The sequence below is a fragment of the Aphelocoma coerulescens genome, chromosome 7, assembly GCF_041296385.1.
Source record: "Aphelocoma coerulescens isolate FSJ_1873_10779 chromosome 7, UR_Acoe_1.0, whole genome shotgun sequence".
In the NCBI taxonomy this organism is placed as follows: Eukaryota; Metazoa; Chordata; class Aves; order Passeriformes; family Corvidae; genus Aphelocoma; species Aphelocoma coerulescens.
Window position 1 is genome coordinate 20,277,490 of NC_091021.1, and position 19,680 is coordinate 20,297,169.

The 19,680-nt window shown below is 39.6% G+C and overlaps 1 protein-coding gene across 2 annotated transcripts in view; it reads right to left on the minus strand.

The window, feature by feature from the left end:
- CERS6 (ceramide synthase 6) overlaps positions 1 to 19,680 on the minus strand; it is a 112,981-nt gene that overhangs the window by 50,613 nt on the left and 42,688 nt on the right. For both annotated transcript variants that reach the window (XM_069020744.1, XM_069020743.1), the window contains exon 4: positions 4,212 to 4,269. In XM_069020744.1, the coding sequence (XP_068876845.1) occupies positions 4,212 to 4,269 (58 nt within the window). The remainder of the gene's footprint in view (positions 1 to 4,211; positions 4,270 to 19,680) is intronic.

The following is a 19,680-nucleotide window of genomic DNA, read 5'->3' on the forward strand; positions in this document are numbered from 1 at the left end:
CTTCACTAGTTACAGACAGTGACAGTAAGCCCCACAATAAAATTAAGCCTTGCAGCCTGAAAAGGCTGAAGGCATGCACGAGGTGGGGAAGGGAGGAATGTCTAATATGATAATTAAATACTAATAACTCTATAATAAATTTTTTTCTCCTCTGTCTACGTAAGTCACAATTTGTAGGTAATGCAGCGGTTTGGCTGAGTATGTGTAAGTCTGCAAGTTACTCCTCTTCATGTGCTTCATTTGTTAGCAATCAAGCAACTGCCTTGGCTTCTCTACTCTCTGATCCAAGACTTATGTTTCTCACTTCACAGTAACTCTTGAACGGGGCACGCATTCCCATGGTATCACAAACATTTGTAAGATTTACCAATCATACAGCTGCACTCTAGAGTTAAAGTCAACTCTTAACTGAAAAAGGCAGACACCAATGGTAGAAGCTGCCCTTATTCACTTCATGTTGCTTCATGAGCAATGTATTATTGCAACAAAGAAAAGTCAGCAACACGTGCCCATTTGGGGTCAGAGGCACTGAGGACAAGACCAGTGCAAAATCCATAATGGTCTCCTGCCTTCAGAGCTCAGTGGTGGGGTTGGCAGGGGGTTGGAGAGAGTTCCATGAGTAAGCTATTGTATGACACAGAGGCTGTGGAAAGCAGATGTCTATATGGATAGAGTGAGGGAGAGTGGGTGGTAGCATGAGTTTTTATGCATTTCACATTGCTAAAACCCATCATACAAAGTATCAGCACCTGATCATGGCCTACAGAAAAGAGGTACACACAGGACACTTTACTGTCAATCCTCAGCCTTCCCAAACTGGAGGATATTCCTGAGTTCACGGCAAATTTTATTCAGCAAAATGACCCAGTCTAAGTGTCGTGCAGACACTACTAAGAAAAGAATTTGTTTAAAATGTATCGGTTGATAGGTTCTGTTGCAACAGACCAAACTTTGGTGACAAAGCTTTATATCAGAAATTTTTTCCCTGTGTATTAAGATTTTTTTAAATTTCAGCAGAAGTAACATTATTTATACGATTAATAACTTAAAAACCTATACTTTCCCCTGGAAAAAGAGAAAACCCAAGAGAAGAACTCAATAAAAAGACATAGCTTTCAGCGGGAAGAAAGTTTTAAATCTCTAGCAATGTACTCAAAAAATACAGCATGTCAAAGAAATTGATATATCATGTGCAGCTGTTACCAAAAATAATGCACAGGTTGCTTTATTTGGTGCACAAATTTCATCTGTCTAGATCAGCCATTAACTGCAGTCATGGACATAAACAAAGACAAGCTTGCCATGGCATTTCAGAGGGTTTTACAACTGCTCTGACTGACAGCTTTGTTAGCTTTCACTTGCTTCTGTACAGAAGCAAAAACCAAAGCTGAAACCCTAGGCCTCTTTTTTCTTGCAAGATGCTCTACCCAGGCAAACCTAAAAACTTGAATTTAGTCAGTTAACACCATTCTAAAAATAAATTAACACTGGCATGTGTGTAAGACCTATAGCATCATACTTTCAGAACTAAACCAGAGTTGATAAGTCTGCTAAATAATTACTGCTAATTAAGTGTGGTCACATCTTCCCCAAATGCCAGATAAGCACCACAAAACCACCAAAGATATAATGACACTCTGCCAGCCTGGTGGTTTGCCACAGTATCCTGTTCAGATCTTCCTTGGGTGTTCTGGTAGGCACAAGGAAACACTGATATCCACCCTTCTGCTGATATTGCACTGATGCAGCATTATTTCTTTATGCAGCAAATAGGGAAGCTGACAGTAGAAGGCCAAATGGCAATGATTCATGTGCTGTAGGCATTATGAGAAAGGTGTTTTCAGAAAGAATCCAAAAGGTGGAATTCACTTCTAGTCAAAGTGAATATTTCCAATTTGGTGCTATGCTGGTGGCACATTACATTCTTTAAAAGAGGAACATTTGTGGCATTCACTCTTTCATGCCCTCTCTCAGTAAGGCAGCACAAGGTGCTGTGATGGAGCTGCACCTGTAGGGACTGCCACTGAAGCTGAGACCGGAGCTTACTGGTCTTCTGGACTAGGTATTTTTGGGATGGTCTTAGGCAGGCCTTGTTACTAGAAAGGATTCAGACCTCTGCTGTAGTGCTAACACAGCAAGAAGCTGCTGTCCATAATATGAACTTTCTCCAGGCAAAATAGATTTTTGAAGGAAAGACCCTTCTATCAAATTTGTCAGAGAATTTATTATGCTTCTTTCACTAGCTGCTTCAGGAAGAATTTAGGGTTCTTTGCAATTATTCCATTTAGAAAACCAAGACAAATTAAAAAGAACTATCCACTTGGGTACTGTAGCAAAGCTCGGAAAGAAGTGTCTCCCTTCAGATTTTTTGGTCTAGATTTTATTCCTTGCAAACACAGATCCTGCACTTAAAGAGACTCAGCAAAATCTTGGGTGTTTGATGAACAGCAAAAGCCTTTGTCTTTGAGTTATACAATGTTACTAGGAAGATAGTGCAAATATAAATATAATCACAATCATGATTTTGTTAATTTACATGTATTTTCATGTGAAAAACCTGGGTATACAAAGCAGAACATTGGAATAATGACAATCGCCTAAAACATTACAAGACTCACCTATAACACTGTGTACAAATTAGTAATAATAGATACACAATTACATAGTGAATAATTTCTCTTTGTAAAAATGAAATATTTTGAAAGTTAAAATTACAGCGAAAGTACGCAACTGATCCTTGTTAAGCCAGCGGTTGTACACCTTGCTGTGTCAGCCAGCCCTCCTCAAACTGCAGTGATATGCTCAACTGGAGGACATCCTCCACTCTGCATGTCAACTCAGCCTTTAGAAAGAGATCACAATGGCTTGGAATGAAGCACACGTTTACGGTACTCTTCTTAGTCTATAGAAATGCTGGTATTCAGAATTTTTCCTAGAACAGACACTTTATTTGTGCTGAGAGAGATTTGCTTTCTTAATCATAAATATGTTTTCTAGTAGTGATTTTGTGATACTTGCTAATGGTGATTTTTGTGGTATTTGCTGTAATGATGTAGAAAAATTCAGATGATGAAGCCTCTGTTCCCTTGTCTATTACAGGATCCTATGAACCCACAGCCATGATCTCTACACACTCATAGGCTAAGTAACCTTTTGGGTTGTGACAATTGCCCATTAAAACTATTCTCGTATTTCATACCACAGACGTTTGTGAAATCAAACACAGAAAACAGAGTATCAGATCATGACCATACAGCATGTTAACGGATGAGGTACACATAAAATAGAAGTGTTTTAGGAGGCAGGGAGAGAATGCAATTGCATGCTGCTCTGACCCACACTTCTCCTGGGGCTGACTACTGCTAAACAGGTGAGAATGGCTCTGATGTGCCTTCCCCACACAGGACACATCATTAGTCCTGCCCACACCAAGTTGCCTTGCACCTGGGACAGCCTCAAGAACTACAGACATAAAAAAGATTAGTACAACCTCTTTTACTTACAGGAACCAGAAACATTCAGGATACATTTTCTTGTGTCAAGTTTTTCACCAAAACAAAGATTACGTAAACACACTGAGTGCACACATTCCCCTAATTCCACCTCCTAGAATTACACAAATATGGACAGACTTGCACAAAAGCTCTGAGAACTAGTCACACTGTAAAAACAATTTGCACCATAAAGCTGTATTACTCTCTATCGCAGGGTTAACAGACCTATGCCATAGTGTTTAGAAGCTATCAATACCCTTCTCTTTTTAAATCACCTGAAACACAGCATTGATGGGAAACTCCACAGAAATTTCCTTCCACAGTACATCAGACAAAGAATAGGCAAAAAAAAAATTTTTTTCTAAAACACTAATGCATTTTATTTGCTAGTAAAAAGTAACCTCTGTCAGAGGCATTTAAGCAAGGATGATGGATAAATTAGTACTTTGCTAAGCCTTACTGCCAGCTAAATGCCTATAATGAAAAGTAATGAACTAGGTATGTTGCTATGCCTTTTTTTCCTTTAAAACACCATTAAATATTGATAAGAACTTATATTCCTTACCAATGGTAGTAGCAAAGCATTTTATGAGTGCAAATTTAATTTTAGTTTTTATTCCTCACAAACATAGACTTTATTCCTGTGTTTTATATTACGCCTGCACAAGACTTCAAGTCTGTGATGTGTCATAAAAGCATAATAATATAAATGCCTACCTTTTTCAGGAACCGTACTCCATAGGTAAATATATAAAGGTAAAATGTAAATCTCCACCTGCAAAAGGTACAAGAGGTTAACTCTAAGATACCAGCTTTACATATCTTACAGTTCAACACATGATTTCTTATAGCATCGCCAAACCACCACACCCTGGTTACACTAACAGAAGTTGAAGCAAAATTTTAGTTTGGTTTTCTACAACTTTTGTTATCAAGCATTGTGCTCATTTGCCTGTTTTTCCTGGCCTCTCATTAGCTCTCTAATACTGGCTAATTTCATCTAAACAGGGCAAAAAAACCTCACACATTTTCAAGGATAATTATGTTTTTATAAGTTTCATGAAAACTAGCAGGCCAGTGGAGGAGAGAGGACAATTTGCCCATCTGTTGCAGGAAAGTTCACCACTTATTAGACACCAGGAAAGAGATAATAAGAAATTTTGTTAAGACTTCAACAGGTGACTGGGGAATACTGCGTGTCAAATAGACTCTTTAGTAATGAAAAGCACCGTTCACAATGAGCTGGAAATTCACTTGGCAGATTCCAGCACTTCACATTTGGTTTTCGGGAGTGCATTTGCATCAGACAGATATGCTGGATACAGATACATATCCATAATTTACATCCACTTTCCATGCATCCCTTGATAAAAATGATCTACATTTTCCCAAATGCACACGGAATAATTGCTGGGCTTCTGGTTTTTCTTTTCAGACAGAGGTAAATTAGAAACTAAGAACAGGATGCCATGGAAAATAAGAGAAACCACTGAGATTTAATACAAAATCATCCTCTCCTCTATGTCTTTCTCCTGGCTTCAAGAAAAGAAGACAGAGTAACTTCCGATCTTTTGGACCCATAACTCACTTAAGAAAGAACTACTGGAAGTCTAAGGAAATAAAATCATAACCTTGTGCAGTATAAATTCTTAGAGGAATTCCTGTTGGGTTTTTTTTTCCCAAGGGTGTAACTGACTACACACACACTTAATATAAACACCAGCGAAGTAATATTCATAACATGTACAGCAGGATGAGATTTAGCTGACTTAGTGTGAAGCAATGCTGCAATGTGCATCATCTTCAATGACAAATTTAACAGCACTTACAACTTTCTTTCCACTGACAAAATTATTAGCTTCCAGTTAATTGCTACTGGAGCACTTTGAAACATTACTGGAATGGTTACAAAATTGAAAATGTTCCCATGTAAAACAAGGTTAATCCAAACCTTTCTCTTCAAGGCTACTTTTACAAGTATTTAGAAAGACAGTTGTGTCATACATAAATAACCCTCTGACAGTTTCAGGAGAGTATAACATCAATGAAATTTAAAGTATAAAACTTCAGTTGAATAGAAACTATCTTTTACACTGCAGTCTCCAAAGCATGGCAGAAATAGCAAACCCTTCAAGGGTTTGGTCACTGAACTAACATGACTCACCGTTTTCACGCTGGCAATTTCAAGATACTGTAAAAATAGAGTACTTGGAGGCAAAATGTTAGTTGTGCTGGCAGAAACCTTCAGATCATGCACATGAAAGAAACAGCAATGATAGTATTATGAAGGAAGGATTTATTTGGGTGGCAAATTTCTCATTAGGTCACTCCTACAGCCAGTAAACTTGCCATTTAATTTCAAGGTTACATATATCATCTAGTGGAAGATTGAAGGCTGTCACTGAAAATAAAAATATTAGGAGGAAAAACCTGTCTAACCTATTCACTGATGAGCACTTACAATGCCCTTCTTTCACTCCTAAGGGTGAGCAGCTATGATAAATTCCTTGCAAAGAGTTTTATCACCTTTCACATTTCTCCAAGCAAAATTCGTAACATGCTCAAGGGCTTTTCTAGCTTGCTGTTGGGAGATGCAATATTCCACACAGGAGTTCAAAGGCAGTCCGACATATTTGAAATACATTAATAGCTGAGTTTTAGCTGGTGGGTGTCAGGAACTTTCCAGTCTGCATGGACATTTGGAAGACTCTGATTTCAGCATTTCCTGCAGCTATCACCCCTCAAAAAAATAAAAAGACCCTTTCCCAAAACAAGCAAATTAAGAAACATTGATATCCCCATCTAACTTTCCACCCACCTCCCAAAGCACGGATACTGCTATAGATTTGTGCTAAAGCCTTGGATTGCCCTGGAAGGGACTTTCTGGAGCTTCAGAAAACCCTCAGAGCCAAGATCTACTGGGTATTATCTGAGTCTGCCAAAAACAGTTAACTTGCTTCAACCATTCCACTGCTACAAAGATGATAGATGCACACCAGGATATGATAATATGTGTTCTTTATCCCTAACTTGCTGAACAAGTGTACCTGGATTGAGCACCAGAAGATGAAGCAAGGCTAAGAATTGAGTGATATACCAAGCTGGTCAAAGTGCTAACTTCTTAAAGAAAAAAAAATACTGATAGAAAAAAAACCTCATTCAGGCTGAACAACAAGCACAAAAGCTGTTCTACAAACTTCTGGCTTGGTCAAACTCCAATAAACAAAAATTCCAAACAAAGCAAAGTCAGGATTGGCCCCCGGCATGTTTATCATCATTAAGCAGCTAACTGATGGTAGCAGAGCAACAAAGGACTTTCCATTGCCCTGTAGCTGGCAGCTAGCTGCTTTTTCTGCAGACTTTAAAAGGCAATTCTCCCAGCTCAATACCCCAACTGGAATCTCAGTCTCATACAAGGAAGTCCAAGGAGTTTCCCACATTGTCTTACTAGTAGATGGAAATCTACTTGTAGATGGTTTATTGCTGCACTTAACAGTAACACATCCATAGGCCAAAGTAAAATAGATAAATGCATACTCAATAATTTGGGATTAAAGACAGGGAAAAAAGGGACAGGAACCAGGTTATAAAGCTGCATTATTCACTTAAAATCATGCAGACAAGGGCAGAATGTATGTGAGAAATACATTTCATACAGTGCAGATATGTCCAAGCAAGATTCCTCCAAATGTGAACTCTCAAATCAATTCTCTTGAAACAAGTACTCTAATGTGAATGATGGATTTCAATCTACAAAACATACTTCTTTATCCCTCTATTTGGGTCTCATTGAAGCCCACTGATGAGGAAATGCAAATAAAGGGAAACAGTTATGTGCAGTAATCACACCCATTCACAGTATAGCCCAGTGTCCAAACCACCTCTGCATTTTGGGAACTTGGGCAAAATGTTCTTTCTGTCTGAACAGGACATCATAGAAGAGAAGGACATCCTTCTTAAGTGTGAAGTTATCAAGTCTTATTCCAACTGAATTCACAAAGTGGTAGTTGATAAAGTGCTGTCTTGAATTTGTACTAGATAATAGTCTCAAATCTAACGCTGGAAAATGCCCTTAACCTAAGCACAGTCTGAATAGTTACAGACCCCAGGGAAAGGAAGATGCCTGGCCGGTGATATAAACGCTCCTAGTACCCTTTCTAATAGCCTGCTTAAGGTCCTCGTTAAGCATCAGCAGCTCATGCTGAGTGTCCACAGGTCACTGGGTACTGTTGTTGTTTGGTCACAGCTGGTTATCTTCAACAGGGAAAGCAACAACTTCTAAAGCAGCAGGAGCAGAGCCCAAGAGACTAGGAAAAGCAAGGCAAGATCTGTACTAAGATATCTCTCGCTCCCCTTTTCCCCCAGCAATATTCTCTGCCCCATCAAAGCCATACGAAGGAGGCCACAAGGTGAAGCACTCCATCATGGGTGACTGCCACATCAATTCACACTTAACTGAAAGATGAAGACAACTGAAGCTTCTCGGTTTTGTGAGAATTTACTCTGCCCTTCAGACTTCAAACACACCTTTGGTCAGTTGTATAGAGACACAAAATTTGAATTACTCACATACAAAGTGTTCTGCTCGAAAGACTTTTAAGTTAGTTTAAATCCAGCAAACCTAGATGACAGCACTCAAGGCAAAAGTGTTCTGGAAGACCTGATCTATCTGCTTGCAATAAGGTTTATGACATTCACTTTAGTCCTCCACTAAAGACTTCCAAACTGAACCAGGCTTGCATTTGGTCTGCTCAAACTCTAAATAAGGGAGATCAAATGGTTTACATATGGACCTTCTGGGAAATTCTTCAGGTTGAGCTGTTGCTTACCAGGCCAGTGTTTCAAATGTGAATGTGCTGCAGCAAAACACTGCAGCAAAAAGTCAAGCTAAAAAGTGACTCTTCCATAACACAAAAACAAATTATTTTCTAATGTAGTGTTAAAAAGAATGCTGTAGAGTCCCTCAAAGGTGCAGAGGCAGATCTGGCTGCTCTTTTTCTACATTTGAATGCATTCCCAATCCAGAGAACAGTCAGTTTCTTACCCTCTCAGCCCTTTTAACTTTGAGCTGCTAATGAAATTTTAAAGATGCTTCAGCATGACACAGAACATCATCTAAAATGATGGAAAAGATGGAAAAGTTGGAGAGCTTCCACCAACTAACCTGCTATACCCCACGGTATGCTCAATTCAGCAAAAACTATTTATGTGCCCACTTGAGCAAGCACTTCACTGATTTCATGCATATCTCTAGTCAGGTTCCCTTCATCAAACTGATGAAATTTTGTCCTTCAAATTTTCCTCTGAATTTTTGCTCTGAAATGTGAAATTAAACTTCAGCTAATAAAAAAAAAAAAAAAAATTGTTCAAGCTGTGCTCAAGCAAAGCACCCCCCTACTATTTACTTTTTGCAGAGCTCAGCACATGGGGCTCATGCTCTGTCAGGAAGACGCCATCCTCCCCATGCACCTGCTGTCCAGCTGAGTGAGCTCAGCACGGCTGCTCTCCTAGGAAAAATGGACACTGCTTCCTAGGGTAAGCGTGAAGAGGCACAAGGCCTCTCTGCTCCTGCAGTTTTCCCCTTCTTCCATTTCTTTTGCAGGAGGACTGAGCGGCCAGGCTGTGAATACCGGCACTCCTACAGAACTTTGCAGCGCCCACCTTGCAGTGCACAGTGCTTATGGCTTTGATGCCAAACCAGTGTCTGCTCTCAGCAATGGTGCGCAAGGACCCAAAGCTATCCAACTTCTCACAACCAATCATCAAACACAGTAAATGCATAATGTTAAAAACATAAAGGCCACTGTGTTTCCAGAGTTGTAGCTGTTATTTACAGAGATGCCTTTGCCATTGGTTTGCTACAGTCAGGGCCACAGCAATGTAAGAATGCCACACTTAAAAACAGTTAACATTAAAAAAAACCTCATCATATTTAGCAACTAGTCATAGGCTCACCACACTGCCTGCAGTTGAAGAAACTGTCTCTCTGGCTCTGAAAACTATTTTCAGAGAAACTGCAGATGCCTGAAGTTTTTCCATGGAAATACACTTCAGTAAAATGTCAGATTTGCTGTTCTCCATCATCCACTGCTCAGCTTCTGGCAGTGGCTGACAGACCTCTGGGCTCAGGCTTTGGGCTGAAAGTCAGACTGAGCCTAATGCAAACTCCACATTTGCAGGTCTTGGTTCTGGAGATGAGAGGGCTTGAACTGCCATTACATAGCTTGTTCTCCATTCTAATCCCCACAATCTGAATGGACTGCATAAACATAGAGCTGGGCTATGGAATTATCAGCTGGGACTGAAAACTACTTTTTGCTGCAATGGTTTCCTTTGGCTGTGAAAAGTATATTCACTGTGAGAGTGCTCAAAGGAGCATTTCTGAGGCTGAGTTTAAACAATATTCAATGTTTATTTCTTTTAAATGGGAAGCATCACTAAGTTCCACACATGCTCACTGTGACTTAAAGCAGTCTATGTTTTATCCTCAAATTGCATTTTTCTGCTCCCCCAAATACAGTACAACAGCCTTCAACTTTCTGATTCACTCATGAGGACTTAATCCAATTAACGTTATCTCTGACATAAACAGAGGTATACATTCCTTCTAGATGACTACATCTAAAGACAAATATTTAGAGGATGATCCTAAAAAAACAATGGACTCTGAACTTCTGGATCAACTTCTTAATATTTGTGACACTGTCTAACAACCTATTATACTCCAATAATTAAGTTAAAACCAAACTAAACACAACAAAGAGCAACGCTTCTCCCCTACACCAACAAAAAATTACCCTAAAGATACTATTTTTAGGCAATAAATCATGTAAAAATACAAGACAGAGCACTGAAAAATAATGCTTAATCCATCCAATAAATAGCGGCTCAAACAGTACACTCCACTAAATCTTTACTAGTCTCATACAAAGCTGCAAGTATGACTGTATGGTTGATGGAAGTAGCACCACTGTTCCAATTTGCTGCTTCTCCCCAGATTTCTGTAATGATAATTTGCTGCATTTCCACAAAGCCTGGCAGGTGCAGGCAGATATAAAAATGTTAATTAAAAATAAAACATAGGTAAATAAATGAATAAATAAAATCTTCTTGCCTCTTTTGGCCATGGTATTGCTGTTGAGTCAGTCTGGACCATGAAAATGGTAAACAGTTCCTGCACTGTGGTTAAGCAGATGTTATATGAGGAAGAAGGCAGTTATGCACAACTCACTAAGATGTGCAAAAGAGCAGGTATGATAAATTGAGAAAACTGTATTGCTTTTCAGTCTTCTGGATTAAGACTTGACTGTCTTAATCTGATTTTCCTCTTGGCGGCAGTTTGAATCAGTTATTTAATATTTAGTATTACAGTGCCACTTGAGACTAGTCCTGTCCTAAATCTGTATGCTCAAAATGCAGCTCTGAAAGTCTTAAGAACAAAATTTAGTAGTGCAGAAAAGAGGAAAGGAAACACAGTACTAAATTTTGAAGTGATGGAGTTTTATAAATAATAAAGTGTGTTTATATAATTAGACCAGAAAATATGCATAATAGAAAAGGTGTTTTGGTAACTCATTCTAGGTTACATAGTTTCTGTTTAATGGTTATGCAACTGTTCTCTTCTGAGTATTTTGAGGGCTACATAAAATAAAGGACTGATAAGACCTCAGAGCTCTATTAGCATAGCCAAATCCTGCCCTACAAAGAGATACTACCTGGAAAGCTCATGGGAAGCACACACAGAAAAACCAGATATCACCATGTAAGAGACGGTCCGAAGATCCCCATGCACTTTCCCTTGTGGTCTGAGCAGCAGACCTGTTTTGTCACCAGTGATGTTCAACGCAAACAGCTGATGAGTCTTGGAGAGAAAAAACAACTCAAAAGTCTTTCTAATAGGGAACTGTACTCTCCATTCTCACTAGTGATCTCACAAGTCACCTGTTTTCAGACACAAGCGCTGCTCACTGTCCCACTCTTTTACAATTCTAGAGGAATGAAAACCAGAATCTTCCAGACTGCATTTGAATTTCACCTGGCAATGTTGTCCTACCCATGACAGCCAACATATTTGTATGCATAGTGCACCTTTGTGACAGGTAACTGCCTTCTTAGACCAACTTGTATTAGCTGTTTTCTTTTGTTCCCATGTGGAATGTTACTTTTCTGTAGCATTATGTGTGCCCCAGATGGGTTTTTAGCCTGCTAAAGCAGATGTTGAACTCCTATGAATCTTTGAGGAGGTAGGCTAGGTGTCAGTGCTGTTTCCCCATTTCCCTGAGGAAGCCACGTGGCTGTGCTTCGATCCACGCAGCACATCCCAAGTTTGTGCACAGCAGCCACATACCCTCTTATTACACGGGTAGAGATCAGTCTTTCTGAGTGGGTCTGCTGTGCCTTCACATTGTGTACTTCCATTTCAGAAGATAAGCCTCTTCAACTTCTAAGCGGGAGTTGCAGTGCTATCATAGCTAAGACTGGAGGAAAAGCAATGTTTTCAGCAGTATTTTAAAACCTCGTCTTGTCAATTTTGTTTTCCCTTTTACATGCCAAAGAAGTATATTTACTTTGTCATTTAGGTTCCTTCCCCTTCCTTGCCTCCCATTCACTGCTTGTTGAATCACTGAAAACTTCAGAAAAACCACTACTTACAGTGAAGGCTTTTTTTTGGTCCACTTTTCATTTGTAAAGATTTATTACCCTTCAGTATTCCAAGCACTGCACAAAGAAACAGGGACGGGAAATTTTTGTAGTATTTGTCTTGAAAAAGTGGTGTTATCAGAGCAGCGGAAATGAAACTAAAGAAGCCAGAAACCCAAATTTACCAAGAAGTACCATCTAACCAAACTATACTCATTAGTCTTGAAAGTATTTAAATATATAGGCACAAGGCATAGCATTAAGAATTTTAAAGCACACTTTCTGCAGTACCTTTTACTGAATATTTCCAGTCTGACAATCACAATTTCAGGCTGTTTTATTGCCTGATCTCAGATTTAACTTGCAAGTAAGCAGGATTACATGAGCTGCTGCACTACTTGAATCCTCTTGAAAAATTAGTGAAAAATTTAACTCTCACATACCCTTTTTTTAATCTGCTAGTTTCTTGAACTTCAGGAAAGTGAAAAAAACCCACACCTGTATGAGCAAATCCTGGTCACCAGTCAATAGAAGCAGAAAAGCCTGTCACATTAATGGTACCAGTAAAATGTAATGAGTTCATGGATTTACATAAAATGCAAAACAGTATCATAGAGATGAAGTCACCAGAAAGGTCCCCATTGCAGCCTGGGCTCTGTGTGCTTTCACAGCAGGTCTATGTATGCCTATCCCAGTGAGACACCTAAGTAGGAGAAGACAGAAACTGTATCAAACACTAGGTTACCACATGCCTGTAGCTACATTACCCACCACAGCATCATCCCAAAACGCATTAGAGGAACTTGCAAGTTTCTCACCTCCATCAGCATTGTGTATACGTTCTTGCAGAGACCACTAGCACTACACATATTCAAGCTACAGGCCACTGCAAACCCCTTTCCATTGGCAGGCAACTTACTAACACAGAAAACAGTGTAGTTATATGCCTAGTTACATGTAAGTGAAAAATGCTAAAAAATGTGGAAGTTAATTCTCCTCTTAACTCTGTGAAGAGGCACAGTCCATGTACCTATAAAATGAAAGGCAATCTAATATGACAAAAACCTGTAACAACATAAATACAAGAGAGAAGAGAGAAGTAAGGACTTGCATGCCCATTCATTCACTGCTGTGTATAAAATAAAATCTTACTGCCACTTAACTCTTCAGTGACCAAGGTATTTTCATAGAGCCTGACTGTGACTAGCAACCTGTAGAGGACAAATCATACTCAAGTTTCTTTCTTTTGGTATAGACTGGAAATAGGAAAAGATACCAAATAATTTTGGACTACTCAGTCTGTGAAGTTTGCAGTCTCCTGTGGAAGACAACAATCTACTGCAAAAGGCAGTCCTGTTAGACCAAATCTGTATGGATTCAGTGTGAATTTTGCAAATACCATTTTCTAGTGCTACACATACAGAACAACTCTGAAGACAGCAGAAATGGGAGTAAGAATGGTATCCATCTAAAGTAGCATTTTGTTAATGTTTTTCTTTCTTTTTTAAATGAAAATAAGAGTAGAACTTGGTTGATATCTGCACTTCCAGAAGACTCCAAAATTCATCCACATGAATGAAGAATTAGTTCTGAATTCGAATGTAACACTTCATGAATAAATATAATGTGTTTCATAAAGTTACTACAGCCTAAGCAAACATTGCTCATGTGCCTTTCATACTAAAAATACATAACAGGTCAAACAGAAGTTTAGTTTGGATTAGCAACAAAATTAACATCTGAGAAACAGAAAAAGACAAAGCAGTAGGGAGGTAAAAAGTACAAGGTAAAAAATTGCACAAGTAAGCACCAACACATATACAGGAAGCAAATACCAAACATGCAGGAAAAGAAAAGAGCAGAATGTGTTGTGAAAGTGAGGAAGAGAAATGTTTTGCTGTCTTATCCCTCTTCTGCCCAACTTTTAAATCCAACATCATGGATGAAATAAAGAACTGCCAAGCACCATTATAGATCTGAGAAATAAACGCGATGTTCACTTTTAATAGATAAGAACTATTTTACACTATTTGCTATTATTCTGCTTGGGCAAGAATGATTTTATTATGGGAAAGTTTCATTACAGAGAAATTATTAAGGCCGTTAAATTTTGGCAGCAATGAAATATTTTTAAACAAGAGAACAAGAGATCAGTACCTGAAACACACTAACAAATGGTAAAAACACAGCCCACTGTCTCAGCGAGAACAGGAGGGATAAAGTTGAAGAAATTCCTGTGCTACATTCACAAAATATCATCCCCAAACTATCAAGAGTCAGTTTTTAAGCCCTGTGAATGCCATCTACTAAGCTTAAAAAGTAGTCTTCAAGTCTGTTGCATTTCAAGAGAAAATGGCCTCAAGATGTGCCAGAAGAGGTTCAGGTTGTCCACTGGGAACAATTTCTTCATGGAAAGAGCTGTTAAGCATTAGAATGGACTGCCCAGGGAAATGGTGGAGTCAGCATCCCTGGAAGTGTTCAAGAAACAACTGGACCTGGCACTTAGTGCCATGGTCTAGTTGACAAGGTGATGCCTGGTGCAAGGTTGGACTCAATAGTCTCGGAGGTCTTTTCCAACCTAAATGATTCTGCACCCAGTCCAAACTCTTGCTTTCTTGGCCATACATCTCCTGTGGGCTCTTTTGAAAAACCACAGCTCTGTCTCCATATTCCTTCCCTTTCAAGACATTTGTCTCTAGTGTTTGTCAACTTCATTTAAAGCTGAGGCTGACTGAAGGCGGCAGCTCGTCTCTTCCACAATCAAGAACTAGACAATTTAAGGCACATGGAACACAAGAATGCAGCCACTGCAGCTTTTTGTGTTTTTCCTTTAGTTGTCTTAAATTGTTATATTGTGACTGTAATTTTGGATTTACATTCACAATAGGGAGGAATTATTTAATTTCCATAATATAACATAATGGTGAGTACATACAACCCACAAGAGAGTGGAAAATTAGTTAATTATAACCTTGCTTAATGTACAATGATAATGTTAAGTGATGGTGTCTTTGCAGGATGAGCACATGAGTTAATTTAAATTTATTAATTGTGTTAAAAACTGTGTCACAGAAGGCAGTAAGGGCAGAAAATTCAGAGCTTTAAGTAATCCAATTTGAGGGAAGAGGGAATTTCCTAAGATGCAAAATAGTAAGTGCTTAAAGCACTAAAGTCTAAAAATATGATGAGCATATTATGAGGACATGGCATGGACAGCTTTGCCTGTCTGCTCCTGCATAACAGCATGGAAAGAGGGCTGGCAACTCTTGACATTTAATCAATGTTGCAATTTCCCCTTAATACCATGTTTGGGCAGTGAGAAGTCCTGAGGCCCAACTTAAAAAGACAAAGCAGTGATCACAGACCAGATTCATACATGGGTATGGCAGATATAGTAGGAAAGGGATCATGAGGGAAACTGCCAACCTTGCCCAGTGCTGGGGTCTGTTTTACTACCAGTCCTGAGCTAGCTGGAGCCTCTTGAGCAGCATGCTATGGAGCTGCAAGAAGGCTACCACCATCTTCACCTTCTCCAGATGATTCAGCTTTCTAAATGCAGCACGATAGCAGGGCAACAGGAGCAGGCCCAGACCCAGTGTTTTACTATTCAACATTAAAAAAATAATGCCAGGAAGAATGAGATAAAGGGTATAAACAGAGCCACAGGTGCAGCTGTTCGGTAGAAAAGTATTCATTCACTCAGACTGTGTTAATCTAAGCCCTTGTATTAGAGCTGGCAGAAGAAAGAGGTGTACTCAGAGGACCACATGGCACACCACACCCTGCTCCACCACATCTGGTCCTCCCACTCTGTCACATCAGGAGGGGCAAGGTGGCTGTAGCTACTTCCCCTGCTTCTCTCCTCCATCACATCAACACCTAAGCTTTCACCATGGATACAAGTACTGCCCATGCTTCCCTGGTTTCCCTTCTGTTACTTGACTGCATACACACACTCCACAACCACAAGAAACAGAACTCCAGCAAGCTTATGACCCACAACAGAAAAATATGACTGATGAGCACCCTATGTTTGCAGGCACAGTAACCTTTAACCCCAGAGAGTATAGTGGGTTGCCCTACAAAACAGCTGTACAGCCAGCTGTCTGGCAGGGCAAATCAGAGAGCAAGGATGCAGAGCTCAGGGAGGTGGCCTTTACTGCTTATTAGCTCTACAATGGTAGCCTGTGCTGCTGAACTACTGCTTGAGCCAGCCTGTGCAAGTATGCCTAATACAGATGTTCCAAGAGGCAAAGCTGAAGGCATAAACCCACAGCAAACCACACTGCAGCAGCTAGGCTTGATTGCCGAGAGTCTGCCTTTGGAAGTGTGAGTGCTGGGCAAGCTGCGTGTTGGAGAGGAGGTACATGGAAGATGTTTACTCTTGATTTAGCAGGGAACAAGTGTTAGAGAAGAATTAAAACTGCTGTAAGTGGCTGTACTGTGTTCTCACAACTTTAAAATTAGGACAACTTGCCAGCCATTGACTTATCTGTGTGTCCAGGGACTCAAGCCACAAATTACAATGTATTATGTAACTCAAGGCAACCAGTACTACCCTCTTCCTCTTGGAGCAGGGAAGCCATCAGTGAACCAGCGCTGAATGACATCATACAAAATGTATTTACACAAAATAAAAAGCTTCATCTGTACATTTCTGCACTGACTTCATATATGGATTAGAGAGTAGCAGACAAAAGAATTAGTAACATACAGAGCTATTGAGTGCTACCTTTGTGGAGTAACATTTCACCCTGATGCAAAACAGATCAGGATTTCTGTCTTGGTTTCTACATACTCAAATATGACTCCAGGCCTTTTTGCATAGCTGTAGTTTCCCTGACATGAGTCTCAGTACAAATGCCTCATTCATTTTTACCTTCTATAGAGACCTTGCATTCAAGCACATCTCTCTTCCTTTTCAGTGATGCTACTAGACATAATACTCTCAAGAGAGTAACAGGTCCTTGAATGTATTAACTCTAGAGTGTAGATGGAACTCTTACAGTACTATGGTAAAACTGCAGTATTTTACATGCTTACTATAATAACATTTGCCAGATCATCTTTGTTACTCTGCACTTCAGTTACCGCTTGCGAGCAATTAGAATCTCCTTTCTCAACCTCCCTACCACCTGAAGCTATAATAAACACTTCTTGCACTCAGCAAAGTCACATCTTCCCTGTTCTGGAACAATGTCACAGACTCCTAACGCCCTTCACACTTCATTGAACATCTATGTCCTCCCTCCACAAGCTGCCTCACAAACCTGACTCTACCAACACCTGAGCCCCTATTCCCTACTTGCCCTTCATGTCACAAAATACCATTTGTTCGCAAGGCTCTTGTCTTCCTTACCTCTGTGCTCCAGTTTCAGCACATGATACGTCAAAGGCTTTACATTAGTCTTCACAACAGTCTTCTAAGCAAACTATGGACACAATTCACTTATCAACAAAATATCAGATACCTGATTGCCCAAGTAACTGAAACAATCTCTTTAATTACAAATTACTGCTGACATAATGCCTCAGGAAAAGAATGAGTTCCATGAAACAAACATGAAATCCTGTTTAATTACTTTGCGTGTGAAAACCTGCTTTCACTACTCAATTTTGAATATGCTTCTTTTTTCTTTTTAATTAAAACTCCCGGTTCTTGCACAACGAAATAGGCATTGCTGTTCTCCATCTTTCTTTATCCATTCCATCATTTCCATAGGCTTGTACTAAGGTGACCCTCTCTCCTCTTCCATTGTCTTTCTAATTTCCTGCACAACCCTTGTAGTATCTACAGTCACCAGGCTGTCATTTGCATCTACAAAGTACCAAAGCTTCAATTAAATTGAATAATTATTTTAATTAAAAATGGCAATGGGACAGTTTGTCCTGCTCACACCAGCCTAGCAGCAAAATGGGAAATAGTGTCGAGACAACCCAGCTTTATAGGATTGACCAAGTAAGTGCCCTTCTCCCTCCAAAGACAGCGTTCCCTGAGTAGTGTAAGAGCCAGCCTATTGCCTACCCCTTGTCTTACACTAACATCATTATTAAATCTGTATCACCTGATAGATGAATCCTTACCCAGACATTTCATAGAGTCAAGGTTGCAAGAACCCAACTAGTTTGGGTAGGGTTGTATCCACAGTGTTCAGGGCTGGAATACTGGATAGCATGCGCCCAGGGTCTACTTTGCATTCGTACAAAATACAGCTCTGAAACATCACAAGAATTTGTGGGTTTGTAGTTTTTTGGTTTCATTGCAAACACAGAGAGGTGTACACAAATATCCACTTCCTAGTCCTCAATTCTATCACAAAACACCATGTCCTTCAGAAACCACCACCAGAAATAAAAATTAACTGTTGCAGTATTGTAAAAGTTTCTCTGAAGCACCAATGAGTTATTTCATTCAAGGTCACAGAAAGTTAACTGAAATACTGAAAGTAGTAAAGAAGTTAAGGATCAGCAAGAAAAAAATGCAAATTACTCCATTTTTTCATCTGTACAGAAGTGTTTCAGTCCTATTAACTGTTTCAGTAGAAAGTGTGTCAGAAGAAAGAAATCAGTAATTACACAGAGGTTTTCAATACTATGCCACATTTCCAAGTTTGCTGCTATTTCACAGCCCCTTCCACAAATTTTTGATTTTCCTTGATACTATCTCTTTCAGGTGAGGCTGCTGTCCTATGATCATTTGTCAACAGAAGCACCTGCCCCAGGAACTCCTGGACATAGCACGCAGCCCACAGCAGGACACAGCCCACTGCAGCAGGTTACAATGAGAAGGAGCAACAGAACTAAGTATCTGCCCAGTTAAAAAAAAAAAAAAGGAAGAAAAAGGGAAGAAAAGGGGAAGGGAAGGGAAATAATTCAGAATTACAATAGCAAGGAGAACCACTAGCTGTTTATCAGCACATTAGTCAGGTGTGCAGTTTCTCTTTCACCTAGCATCTGACTGAGTTATCAGTGCTTTAGATCTGAACAGATCAGATAACCAAGGAACAGATTATGCCTCATACCTGGTTAGAGGGTGAGGAGGAGCAGCCATTCCTGTTCCATGGAAAACAGCAAAGGAAAACAAGGGAGATAGTGCAATTCTGTGGCCATTGAAGAGTAACTACCACAGTTGCTGCAGAGCATGTAGCATGACTTCACAGACCCATCCCCCTGTTCACTTTTCTGGTCATGAAACACTGGTTAGTCCTTCATTCTATGTAGTACTGGAGCAGTTGACAAATCAGAAATAAATGGACCCAAAATACCATCTACCACATATTTTTGCTCAGATCAGAAGTGTGTTAGAAGCTGATTTAGGAGAGCTTGATGCTATTAGAAATTTAGAGCTAAAAGCCTATTTATTTTCTAGTGCTTTACTGCTCTACACAAAGCACAGACTGATGAATTCTTTCATGCATTTTGTTAAGATTTGTATCAGCACAGTTCAGAATTTCAACAACCAAACAGCTGTCTTCATTTCTTTCCCTTGCATAGTTATTTTTGCAGTAAAATTTTGTAGGAGAGAATTACACTGCTAGTTGAGGAA